At 53.1% G+C, this 13328-nt stretch overlaps 1 protein-coding gene across 1 annotated transcript; it reads right to left on the reverse strand.

The window, feature by feature from the left end:
* Positions 1–12604: 12604 nt before the first annotated feature.
* SCP2D1 (SCP2 sterol binding domain containing 1) lies at positions 12605–13075 on the reverse strand (the record flags this gene model as incomplete). The annotated part of the gene is made up of 1 exon (XM_079945797.1): positions 12605–13075. One exon carries the CDS (start codon positions 13073–13075, stop codon positions 12605–12607), a length of 471 nt encoding a protein of 156 aa, XP_079801923.1.
* Between the last annotated feature and the right edge of the window lie 253 nt (positions 13076–13328).

Genomic DNA, 13328 nt, shown 5'->3' on the forward strand with positions numbered 1-13328 from the left:
GCATCGAAGAATTTGTAGGCATGTTTCAAAGCCACCACAGCCTGTCCATCGTAATCATGGACAGTGACAATAATTATTGTCCCAACATGCCACTCTCTTCCCCCACCTCTGACTGCAGGAAACACACTTCCCTACTTCTGGCCTGGGTTTGGCCCTGAGACTCGCTGTGGCCAGTGGGATGTTACCCAGGGATGTGCACACAGGATCAGTCAGGTCTGCTCTCTGTGCCACTGCCACGGGGAAAGCACGCCCAGCTGGACCAGCCCGCTGGTCTGAGGAGAAGGAAGAGGAGAGGAAAGATAGAAGGAGCAGAACCAAGTTCGCCTGGACTATCGGCCCCATGGCCAACCTGCGGGTCTGTGAGAATGAACCGCACCACGTCAAGCCACAGAGCGCTGAGGTCACATGATGCAGTTTTTGTGGCTGTAAGTAAATGGTATGCTGCCACGCAAAAAAGACACTGGAGGGACTTCCCTGGCAGTCCAGTGGTTAGCACTCTGTGCTTCCACTGCAGGGGGCATGGGTTTGATTCCTGGTCAGAGAACTAAGATCCTGTAAGCTGCACAGCACGGCCCAAAAATAATTGAAAAAAAAAAAGACACTTTTTTTTTTCAAAATAATGGAGAAAAAAAAGACACTTTCTGAAGGACCACCTTCAGAAAGAATATTTGGAGATGTGAGAAAGCCTTATGACTAATGGGATGCCTAGTCAGTTGCCTTGAGCTCTGATACTAGCTATTTCTTTTAAAAAAGAGAAAAGAAAGGAAAGAAAATTTAATTTGTTCTTTATGAAATAAACTTCCGTTAGAAAAAAGACTGCTTCTGCATTCCTGGTTCACTTACACCACCCCATCCCGCCGGGCCTGCCCCCTTCCAGCACCCCAATTCCCTCCCAAGACACATGGAAACTAGCTCAATGAGACGAGGGTGGAATCAGATTTAGAGAACTTTCCATCTTGAAGGAATGTGAAAGGACACTTAATCCAACTCACCTGATGCCCTGGGAGAAGACAGACTGGAGCCAGAGAGGGCAAGTGACCTCCTGGCGGTCACATAGTGAGACTGGAAACCAGCCTGAAACAGAGCTCAGGTCCACCTTCAGGAGTTCCCTTGGAAAGCTGGCGAAGCCCAGCGAATCACGGCAGCCACGGCCCTGCGTCCTTCAGTTCTTCTCTGGATTTCCTTTTACTCAACTCTGAAAGGCAAACCCTGGATCTGGTGCATTCCAAAGTCCTGTTTAGCTCTTTACACCATTCTGTGGGAGGAGGTCAAGGACACACAGCCCTGTTTTCACATCCCAGCTCCACCACGACCTTGTGCCCTGGTGCAAGTCACCTGGTCTCTCACCCCACCCCCACCCCTATGACCCACTAGGCAGAGCGGGTCCCTCCCATGGCCACTTGCAGTTCAAAGGCACTCAATGCAATAAGCTTTCCTGAAGACCTCCTGTAAATCCCAGCTCATGTAGGTCAAGACCAATCTTTCCACAGGGTTCACAAAGGATGGTGGGCTTTCCTTTTACCAGCTGAGAGCAGCCCCCTGGCATGGACAGTAGCTTAAACACAGCTTACAAACCGTTCTGTCTTGAGGGCTTTGAAACTGTGCAATTCCTGCCCACCTTTAAGTTCTTGGTATTCATTTTACATTTGGGTCCTAAAGTGAGACTTTGTTATTATTTTTATATTAAACTATTTCAGAATCACATCATTCAAATTCACATAAAAGTCACCAAAAGTATACATAATAATATTTCAAAGACGTCCAACTAGTCATCATGGAGATAGACCCGGAACTTGGTTGGTCTATTTGCACTTGATTTACAGTTGTGCACATTGTTTGCTTTTAGTCACGTGCGTTGGAAGTGGCGGGGCAGCACCATCACCTTTTTGAGGCCTGGACCTTGACGGGGCTTCACCCTCCCGAAGCAGTGGGAATCATTTCAGGGCCTCTCCCAGCAGAGGTGACAAGGAACGAGGTGATACGTGTTAGGCACGCAATGTAGTACCTGGCACATAGACCAATGTGCCCTAAGTGCCACCTCTTACTGTTATCACTGAGCTGACCTCCCCTTTCCCAGTTACCTTCCAAATACCGAGTTTATTTTAGAATTATAAAGATCCAAGGGAAGTGGGGATTGGCTGGGGTCATGCCCGCCATTGTGGGCTTGAAGACAAAGAAGTCTATTGAAGAGGAAAAGATGACGTCACAGAGCTGGTTGGCCGTACAACCAAGATGCCACCAGCATCCTCTGACCCTGCCGCCCACGTCCCACTGCCCCACGGGGCCAGCCTGCCCACTGCCCACCACCACCTTGCTACATATTCATGACCTTGAGATTCCTGCAGACTCGGAAGACGGCGCCACTGGGAACACAAGGGGGTGGCTTTCCTTCTTCCCTCGGCTGTTTCTCCTCTTGAGTCTATTAGGGACCCATTAGGCCGTGGCCTGGACAGACACTGAAACGAAGCCTTCCGTTTCCTGGAGCAGAGTCTTGGGTTTAGGTCCTTTGGTCACTGTCCCTCCAGTGAGGTCATAGAGCCACCTCCATCGTGAGGGTCACCATCAGGGCTTGGAGGAGTCTGGAGTCACAGATCTCAAGATAGGGGAAAAAATTAAATCTTTCTGGAAATCCCAGCTTTCCAGTCTTTGGACCCCGTTGGAAAGCGTCATCCCCCAACCCAATCTTCTCTTCCAGAAAAAGATAAGGCCAGCCAGCATGGCATCCAGATCTTAGCAGACATGTCCCAGCCTCAGACCATATGAGGATGACAGCAAAGTCCCGGCCCCAGCCTGAGGGCCATGCTCTGGCTGCCTCCTTCTGTCCAGGCTGCTTCTTTGCCATCCGGCTTCCTGCCACTGTCCATCACTGACTGCTGTGCTCCAGCCCCACTGGCCTGGTCTTCTGTTCCTGGAGCTTATCCTGCACTGCCAGCCACAGGACATTTGCATGTGCTGCTCCTTCTACCTGGAGTGGTCTCTTCTCTACCCCACCTCAAGTTACCTCCCTTTCACTCCCCTGATCTCATTCCCTGTGAAGCCGCCCTCCCCACATCCAGCTTCTCCTTCGGAGCCCTCACCACAGTATGTAGCCAGGCACCACACCAGAAGTTCCCTGAGGACCAGAGATGTCCATTCTGCTCACCATTGCATCCTTCATACTGGGTGAAGGGCCAAGTGGTACAGTACGTAGTAGGTGCTCAGCAATTATTGCTGACAAATGAATACACGCTTACAATGGGCTGTCACTTTTCCTCATGTGAAAAGCAGGATTCCAAAGGAAGGGGTAGTCAGGGGAGAGGCGCTGTCCCTGGACTTCTTCCTAACTCCGGACTTGTCCTTCAAAGTCCCCTAGAATCGCACCCCAACCAGCTCGTGTTTCAGACTCACAGTCTTCAGAGGAGTTCTGAGATCGCGACCCCAATAGGCTCTGATCCTGCTTCGCGAGTCTCTGGGGACTCAAATAAACTTGCTCATCAAAAAAATGTCTTCAGCCGTGCTCTTTATTGGCGAAAAGAAGGAGAGAGCACGCAGCTCCAGTCCTTACTGGCTAAAACCTTGATTAATATATGTAGTTCCCTGGAAACAAGCATGAACGGTTCCAGAAAAAATCTACCATTAACTGCACTTAGTCTCCTCAGGCTATAAAACAGCCAAGAAAGCCACTGAGGGATGCGGCGCTTTCTGATCAGCCCTTTAAGGAAAACCTCTCCTCAGCAGGAAACGTTCCAGGGCTTGCCAGATGGAAACACCATACAACGGCCCAGGAGGCCAGCAGCCCTGCATCACAGTCTCTTGCCTTCTTCCCCGGCCCGCATCGCTATAGCCCCTCCAGGCCCCAGCCCCATCGAAAGCCAGGGTCCCCTGCGTAGCCCGCTTCACGGGCACCTGCAGATCCCATCGCGGGCTTGGGGAGCCTCCAGCTGTTCTTGAGAGTTAACTGAACACCCATTTAATTACACTGCGGGGCTATATAAACATTGTGCTCCACAAAATGGCACGAAGCAGATATTTTTAGGAGGTCACAGATGTTTCTTGTGATTATCCAAGTCGCAGGTCTGGAAGAAATTTTTTCCCCAAAGTAAAGGAAAAGAGCATCTCCAGCATCTGCTGTGGGGACTCTGTGTGGCAGATGAGCACCGGCTCGACTCCCTCCTGCCGACAGAGCTTCCTTCTGGGCTCCAGAAGGTGGGGTCCAGCAGGTGGGGTCCCAGCATATGGAGCAGATCAAACACCAAGCGAGCCAGACGCCTGACCCCAACACGGGCTGCTTCTCCACCCTGGACTTGCCCTGCCCCCCAACTCAGGCTCTGCCAACACTCCTGAAGCGCCCGCTGAGTGCAAGACGCCATGTGGTGGCTGTCACTGAAAACTCAGATGAGACGCTAACACACGCTAATGTGTGTGATGGAGGGGGACCTCCGATCACACAGACGTCCAAGGAGGTTCACAGCAGCCCTGGTGGAAATTGCCCCCAACAGGAAACAATCCAAATACCATGGACACCGCTCAGCAGTAAAGTCAATGAACCATAACGTACCACAAACGTGCCCGGAGCTCAGACACAGAAGGAAGAGGAAGATGTTGGGAGGAAGAAGCCATTTACTTAAAATACAAAAGCAGACACTACCGTGACGTCAGAAGTCAGAACAGTGGGCAACCTCGAGGAGGGAGGAGCAGTAGGGGCGTGAGGGGGGTCCTGGGGTGCTGTCATGTCCTATTTCTCAAGCCAGGTGCTGATTGCAAGGGTTTGTTCCATTCGGGAAAGTTTGTGTGAGCTGCACACTTGGGGCTTGCAGATTTCTCCTGTAACAGGTATATTTTAAAATAAATAAATAACAGCAATGTACCCGAGGTCCCACAACTAGGAAGTGGCCAGAACGAGACCCAGCCCCAGGCACCCTGGCCCTGGAGTCCAGGCTCGCACCCACATGTCCTGCTGCCCGCACGAATCAGAGCCCCCAGTGCTGGGGTGCCTGGGAGTCAGCACCCGCCGAGGTCCCTCTCTGGGTCCCGCTATCACTGCCCCCTGTCTTCTCCAGCTGACCGCAGCTGCCTGAGGGCTTCCTCGGGCGCCTGGAGCCCGCTCTACCTGGGAGTCAACACCCCCGTCCCAGGAGCAGCCCCCCACCAGAGACTGAAGGGGCAGGTTGAGAAGCCCACACCGCCCTGGCCTGGGCGAGAGGCTTGAGCTGCGTCCCCAGCACCTCCCCGGATGCCCCGTGGGACTGAGCCCCGGCCATCCACAGTGGTGACCTGTTCAGATGCAAACCCTGCAGCTCCTGCCTGGTCTCACGTCCCCACACCCTGACTGGTGTTTCCAGGGACCACCGCCCACATGACTCTTTGTCCGGGGTCTGCTCCCTAAGCGGCAGACTCAGGCAGCCCTGCTCAGAGAGGCGCCCCGGGCCACCCCGTCCCCTCAGCACAGCCCCCGTGTGCTTCTCTTTTCATCATACTCACTTTCTGACGTCTTGTCTGGTCACTTACTGTTTATTGTTTGTCTCCCCACCGCCCACATCCGAGAATAAAATCTCCGGGAGAGGAGGCCCCTGGGCTAGCTGGCCACTGTCCTCCAGCACCTGGAACCAGCGGCGACTCCCAGAAGGTTGGATGATGCGTGGGGTGAAGGAGAAACGCACTGGTCCTGACCACCCAGGACCAACCCCAGCCTTGTGAGTAACGGTTCACACCCGCTTAATATCGTGAGTGCCCAGCACATGACAGAGGAGCTCTAAGGTCATTAGATGAACGGATAAGTCAGTGAACAAATGCAACCTGGCGGCCCACTGCTAAAACCCCAAACCTGCCCCAACTCAGACTCTCCAGAACGGGAAGCTCGCCTCGTTGCTGGTGCTGTCCTGGATCTCATGTGGATGGCTCCGCCCGTGGGAGCTGAGGCTGCCCGGTTCCCATTTGACGGGTGGAGAAATCAGCTGCGAGGCAGTGGGGCCCCCACTACTCTGGAATCTCCATCTGGTCTCCATCCCAGCCTGGGCACCCCAGAGAAACCTCCACAGACCACGAGCCATTTGCTCCATCCCCTCCTGGCCCCAGGTGTGGCCAAGCCTTCCCTGTGCTGAAGGAGGTGGCATCCCGGGGAAGCTCTTCTAGCCCAGGGCCTGCCCTAACTCCTTCCACCAGCCTGGCCTTGGCGTGCTTTTCGCCACTCTGATCCCCTTCCAAGGTGGTGTCGTCTCCTTGAGTTGGAAGAGAGGGTTTCTTGCACTGCATCTCCAGGCTGAGTGCAGAGCCCACTCAGGGAAGACGCACCATAAATGCTGGTGACATGAACGAGCCATTCCACCCCTGAAATGGTAAGATTTCAATAAGAGGTTGTACTGAGTTCTGACAGCCTGCAGGCCTCTCCGTGCGCCACCCGCCCAATCAGAGGGAGGCAAGTCCCTGGAAAGCTGAAGATCAGGCTGCGAACAGGTGAGGAAGAGCCAGCTTCCGAGGATGCTCGGCATCGGAGCCGACACCCACACCTCAGGGCTGCTCCTGGAGAGAGCCCCTCACTTCCATACCGGCTGTCCACGGCCATCACCTGGCGCTGAAAAACGGAAAAACTCACGAGTGTGGCTTTCCTCGCCATCCACATAAAATTGGGGTGGGGGCATTCTCCCAGGAGAAAGATTCCTTGCCTCTAACCAAAAAGTGATTTAAAAAATACTTCATCAGGCGGGCTTCCCTGGTGGCGCAGTGGCTGAGAGTCCGCCTGCCGATGCAGGGGACACGAGTTCGTGCCCCGGTCCGGGAAGATCCCACATGCCGCGGAGCAGCTGGGCCCGTGAGCCATGGCCACTGAGCCTGCGCATCCGGAGCCTGTGCTCCGCGACGGGAGAGGCCACAACAGTGAGAGGCCCGCGTACCGCAAAAAATAAAACAAATAAAAAATACTTCATCAGAATAGATTTTCTGTCTCCTTTCGTGCTCAGGCAAATAAATGCAATACTCTTGGCTATGGGGAAAACTGGGATGCCTGTTAGTGAACCTGGGACCCACCAGAGTCCCTCACTCTCTCCTGCTCCCACGTTTGCCGGCTGCAGAAGTACCTGATTCTGTAGCTCTACCTGGTGATTCCTGCTTTAGAGCCAGGACTCCCTCTGAGAGCTGAGACAACCCGTGTGTGGTCCCAGAGGGACTGGTTACTGATGTCAACTGATCAGGACTGTGGACCCAGAGGGAGGGCCCAGTGCCTGGCAGGGTCTTCGCATCCTCCCCCTGGAGCCCATCACACCTGGCACTCCTGTGAGGCCTCGGGCAGACGGAGCCCAGAAGGACAGAAAGATCAGGAGAAGCCGCAGGTACAGGCATCCCCCAGCCTGGCCCACAGCTCCTGAGGGTTGCAGGACTGCTCACACAGCGAAGGGAAGTAAATCCCTCTCCAGGGTAGAGGAGTCCATTTCGCATCCTTCACTTGTAAAGCAGCCCGTCGTGAAATTCTCCCTAAAGGACACAGGCGACTATGAAAAAAGTTTCAGTTGGGTAAGTCAGGTCTAAACTTTGATCCTTCAGGTGGTCATTCTTTGAAGAAGAGATCTATGTGTTACCTTTTGGAATAAGTTAAAATGCACGGTGGAAAAGAACATCTGAGACCAGCTGCCATTCCTGTAGAAACAAAAAGGTGAGAGGTGGAACATGCCCAATGGGGTATGTGCACATCTGGAAGAACACACAAGAAGCTGGTAACTGCACGGGCCTTTGAGTACAAAAGTAGGAAAAGGAGGTCAGGAGAAGTATGAGAATTGAATTTTCTGTGTGCTCCTTTGTACCATTTGGAATTTTTTCCACATGTGTGGTTTTTTTTTAATTTTTAGGGAGTTTGTTTATTCATTCAACAAGCAATTTTGGCATGTACAGTGGGTATCAGGCATTAAGAGAATGAGATAAAGTGAAAGCACGCGAGGCCCTGACTGATCCCCGCCCCCAGGGGCACACCGGCACTGGGGGGTGTGCAGTCGAGCCCCGTAACCTGTCATCCAGGCTGAGACCCTCTGACCAAGGGGGTTCCACCAACCGAACATCAAGTAAAGACAGCGGTGTGAAATGAGACTACCCTGGGCCGCCAAGATATCTGGTTGACCCAGACAGGATAATGCCCACCCACAGCCAGAACCCAGGGCTGGAATAAAGGGGGGACGTAAGAATGGTGGGACGATGACAGCTGGATCAGGGCAGCTTCCTGGAGGAGGATCTGAAGGGCGGGGAGAACTTAGATGGTAGGTTCAAGGGGGAGACAGGCAGAATTCGGCCCCCAGGAAGACGCTACACCCCAATCCCCCAGACTGCGGATATGATGAGACATCACACCCGTGAACACACTACTGCCTGTCTCACAGTGGCTGCGACAACAAAACCCGGTGGACAGGGTGTCCTAAACGACAGGCGTTTATTTCTCCAGTTCTGGAGGCTGGAAGTCTGAAGTCAGGTGCCACAGGGTCAGGTTCTGCTGAGGGCTCTCTTCCCGGTTTGCAGGTGGTACCTTCCTGCTGTGTCCTCACATGGTGGAGAAAGGGAGCGCTCGTGTGAATTTGGGCAGAAGGGGGGCGTAATCGTTTGGTCCACATAGCGTTACCTTACGTGGCAAAAGGAACTCTGCAGGTGTAATTAAGGTTACTGATCAGTTGACATTAAGAGAGAAGATTATCCTGGATTACCTGGGTGGCCCAGTGTTATCACCCACATCCTTTAACCCAGAGGCAGAAGAGTTCAGAGAGATTTGAAGCCTGAGATGGACTCCTCGTGCCACTGCTGGCTTTGCAGATGGAGGGGCCCTGTGACCAGGAACGTGGGTGGTTTTCAGGAGCTGAGAGAACATCCCTGGCTGACAACCACGAGGAACTGAATGAGGCCACAACCCAGAGGAGCTGGATCAGATCCTTCCCCCAGGCCCCAGATGAGCGCCTAGCCTCACCAACACCTTCACTTCAGGCCTGCGAGATGAGACGGAAGCAGAGAAGCCAGTGGCCCCCTGCAGACACTGCGAGAGCCTCAACAGTGCTGATTGCAGCTGCAGAGCTGGTGGTGGTTTGTAGGAGGGCACTAGGCACTAACACAGGGTCGCTCCGTCAGGGTGAGAGTGAGGCCCATACCGCGGGAGCTGAGGCCACGTAGGCAGGTACCCATGGCACCCCGGCAAAGCAGGCCCCGCTGGAGAAAACGACAGCATAGTCTCGATGGCAGGGGGGCTGCCAACACAGCCTGGGAGGCAAGGAGGCAGAGCACAGGGCAGGGCCTGGCCCGGCTGGAGGGCCCATCCCGGCCCCCGGACACCAAACTTGGCAGGAATAGGGCCCAGTATGACCGAATAACCCAACTCCTCAAGAGAATCCAGAAATCCGATTTTTGTATAAAATATTCTCATTCAAACTTTAAAAACACTCTGCTGGCCAACCTTGTGCAGAACAAGGAACACAAAGACGTGTGTCTTGAACCAGATGTGACCTTCCGTGTAAGAGAAAAGGCAGAAGGGCCCCGAGCGAGGGCCTTTTCAGGAGGCAGTAGGGACCCCCCTCCCCTCACCCAGAAGAGAAGGAGAATCCACACACGTGGAAGACCCACCTCTCCCAGTGACCGTGCGGGGGACCCACTCCCAGCCCCCCAACAACCTGACGTTTTCAGGACTATGGGCCCATTTCCAGATGAGGCCACTGAGGCCAGAGCGGTTCATTAATCCCCTGTGACTACATGGATGTGAGGTGGTGACGGGCTTGAAACTACGCTTCTGATTCCAAAATCTGCGTCCGTCTGGCTGCTCCACGTGGCATCCTGGCAACACGTGATTTTTCTCTTTTGATTGCACAGGGGTTTGCTGTGCGTTTCCCGAGGCCTGGACTCTCCTCCCCTCACTAGGAAACCAGCCCCCTCCTCATTCAAGGCTTGGCCCTCCTGTCCAGCTCCTACCACGGCAGGAGCCCCTCCTACATCCCAGTCGTTCGGGTTCTGTCCCCACGGCCCGCTTGTAGCTCAGTCTCTCAGCTTCCCAGCTCCGAATTCCTGAGGAAGGAACCTAACTGGTTTGAGTCATGTTTCTGTCCCAAGTGATGATGGGTCACAGGTCCCTTCCAGCCTGTGGTCAGATGCCAGTCCAGGCACGACCCTCTGTAACCCCTCCCGTCCTGACTCCCCTCCCCATCCCCTCCCCAGCTCCAAGCAACCCCGTCTTAGGGCCAATCCCCAGAGGTACGAGCAGGACCGCTCAGGGAACAGGCTCGGGCGAGCCATGTCCCTAAAAGCAGCCCCCAAACGCCTGCGCAGCCGTGCCTGACGCTTCTAATACAGCTTGAACAGCGGGGCCTGGACCAGGTAAGGTAAGCGTGGATATCAACGGTATCTGATATCATCTGAAGCCTCTCAGATGCCCACCATGGCCCTGGGTGGGGGCGCTGGCAGCAACATCATACTGCTCACCCCCCCTCACCTGCCGAGTGACCCAGGTGAGCCAAGAAACTAGGGGGTGTTCCACGTCCCACACCCAAACCGTCAGCGACTCCTGACCACAGCGCTAAACGTCAACTCAACAAATGGTCTCTTCGCATCCCTCTGAGAGGATGAGATTTTGTCAGCAGTGAGCGCTCGCTCTGCCTCGTTCCGACATGGAGAACTTAGGGAGCCTGTGCAGGGGCATCAGGTCAGTGAAAGTGGAAGACAGACACACGATGAGGTCAGATGACTCATACCCAGAGAAGCATTAAATCTTCAATTCTCTTATAACAACTTCATTTTGCATGAAGGCAGGAGGCTTTTAAAACAGTGTTATTGAGTTATACTGACACATAATAAGCTGCCTACGTGTATATAAAGTGCACAGCTTGATGTCTGACCTACATATGCACCTGTGAAAACACCGCCACAATCAGGACATATATCCATCACCCCCAAGTTTCCTCATAGCCATTTATAATACCCCCCCAGCCCTACCCACTCCCCATCCATCCCTGTCTCCTGGCAACCACTGATCTTCTTTCTGCCACTACAGCTGGCATTTTCTACTATGTTATGTAAATAGAATCATATGGTACATACTTGGTTTTCTCTGGCTTCGTTCACTCGGCACAGTTCTGACATCCATTGTGTACTTGTGCCCACGTCAAAAACTCATCCCGTTTCACTGCTGAGCACTATTCCAGGATATGACAGACCATGATTTGTCCATCCATTGGTGGACATTTGGTTTATTTACAGGTTGGGACAATCACAAATACAGCTGCTGTGAACATTCACGTACAAATTTTTGTACTTGGGAAAGTGTCTAGGAATGGAACAGCTGGATCATTTGGTAGGCATGTGTTTGATCACGGCCATTTTCATGGAGCTCCCATGCAGGTTTCAGAGGGTCCACACTGTGTGTATTTAACCTACAAGATAAGGTACACGCTGGTCACATGGGAACCAATGATCCACACACTCACGAGGAGGCCACATCAGGCTGCAGCCGCTCCATTCCAGTCCTCCCAGTGTACGGAGAGGGTTCCCAGCAGGGAAAGTCTCCCAGCATGACCTCTGATTTTGTAAAATGCTCTGAGCGGGGCTTCCCTGGTAGCACAGTGGTTGAGAGTCCGCCTGCTGATGCAGGGGACACGGGTTCGTGCCCCGGTCCGGGAAGATCCCACATGCCGCGGAGCGGCTGGGCCGGTGAGCCATGGCTGCTGAGCCTGCGCGTCCAGAGCCTGTGCTCCGCAACGGGAGAGGCCACAGTGGTGAGAGGCCCGCGTACCGCAAAAAAAAAAAAAAAAAAAAAAAAATGCTCTGCACACAAGCTCCTGACACTCCAGAAGTGGCCCCCAAGCGGGCCGTGTGATCTGCCTGCAGCAGATCTTCATATGATGGCAGCATCTTATGGGTCTAGAGTAGAACAGTTATGATCAATACCGAGAGCTATGCATGAACGGCAGGAGGTCCCACCAGCATCACCTGGGGATGCGCATCTCCCCAGTCCAGACCTACAGAGTTGAAACTCTGAGGGGGGGTCCAGCAATCTGGGCTTCCAGGCAATCTGATGCATGTTCTGGCTTAAACACAAATAGCCCAGAACATCGTTCAAGCCCTTTGACTCTCCTGGAATTAAATCCGTCAGAAGTCACACTACGCCGAGAGTGCAACTTCTCGATGGCCTCACTCCATCCACACAGCTCTGGAACCCACCCTCTTAGAACGCTGCCACCCGCGTTAAGGTCTCCTCGAAGAACCAAGCTACTGACTGGAATGCAGACCTGCACAGTGGTGGTTACCACTTCTTTCCCAAAGCACCAGACTCAAAACAAAACAAAAGTCCCAGGAACTCAATCACTGGAGCATTTAAATCCAACCATCAAAACCACCCATTTCTCTACCTGGGGCTTTCACCCTAGCATATTATGACATAAATGAACCTAAGAAAAGAAAAAGACAAAGATTTTAGGTGATACACTCCAACACTCTTTACTGCTCTAGAACCCTCGTTCCAAATTTACACATCAGCAGAAAAATTCATTAAACTTGAATAGGAAGAATTGGAGAAAAAATATGGAATACTTTTTGTTTTAATCTTCAGCTGAAGCATGATTTCCGCTCAACATTATAATCAGAGGGAAGTGCTGGTCATTTCCTTGGTATTTTTGCAGGCTCAGTACTTAGCCCAGTCTTTGAAAACCCTCTCCAGCTTCTGGCCAAGCAGAACTTTGCCGCTCACTTTGAACTTGCCAGCAAGGAAAGCCTTCTGAGGGTTCATTTTGCCGAAAACCAGCTCCATAAAGACAGGCTCCGGGATTGTGAAGACAGTGTCCGCTGGGAGCCTGGCGGGTCCTGGATACATGTTCCCAGAGCCGTTCTTTAGATCAATGGTCCACTTCAGAATGGTCTTCCCATCCTTGGTGATGTCCAGCTGAAAGATGGCATTGACTTTCTTTACCAGCTGGGCCCCCACTTCTTTGATGTGATGACTGATGTCCTCAAACACAGGGAAGCTCTGGAACTCTGACAGCACTACAGGGTGTGGCACAGTGAGTTCCTGAGCTGGACCCAATTCCTTGAGCTGGCTTGCCGGAGGCCCATCCCCTGCTTTGATCTTGAGTTGACGGTCGATTCTCTTCCACATCTTACTGTGCTGGTCCTCTTGACCTTGCCAACTGGTTTGTGAGCAGCTGTAGCCAGATTAATATCCACAAGTTCATATTGTGACATAAAAGGAGCGGCCAAGTGGGGAATGAGACTGGTTTGTGTGCCGCAGTCTTATTGGCCAAACAGATGCTAAAATGTGACATGGGTGAGGGCTCAGACAGGTCATTGTGAGGCAGATCCACACCACCACCCCCCAAACCACAAGGTCCCACAAGCCCAGCCCAGAGAGG

The sequence above is a fragment of the Stenella coeruleoalba genome, assembly GCF_951394435.1.
Source record: "Stenella coeruleoalba genome assembly, chromosome: 15".
NCBI classification, from domain to species: Eukaryota; Metazoa; Chordata; class Mammalia; order Artiodactyla; family Delphinidae; genus Stenella; species Stenella coeruleoalba.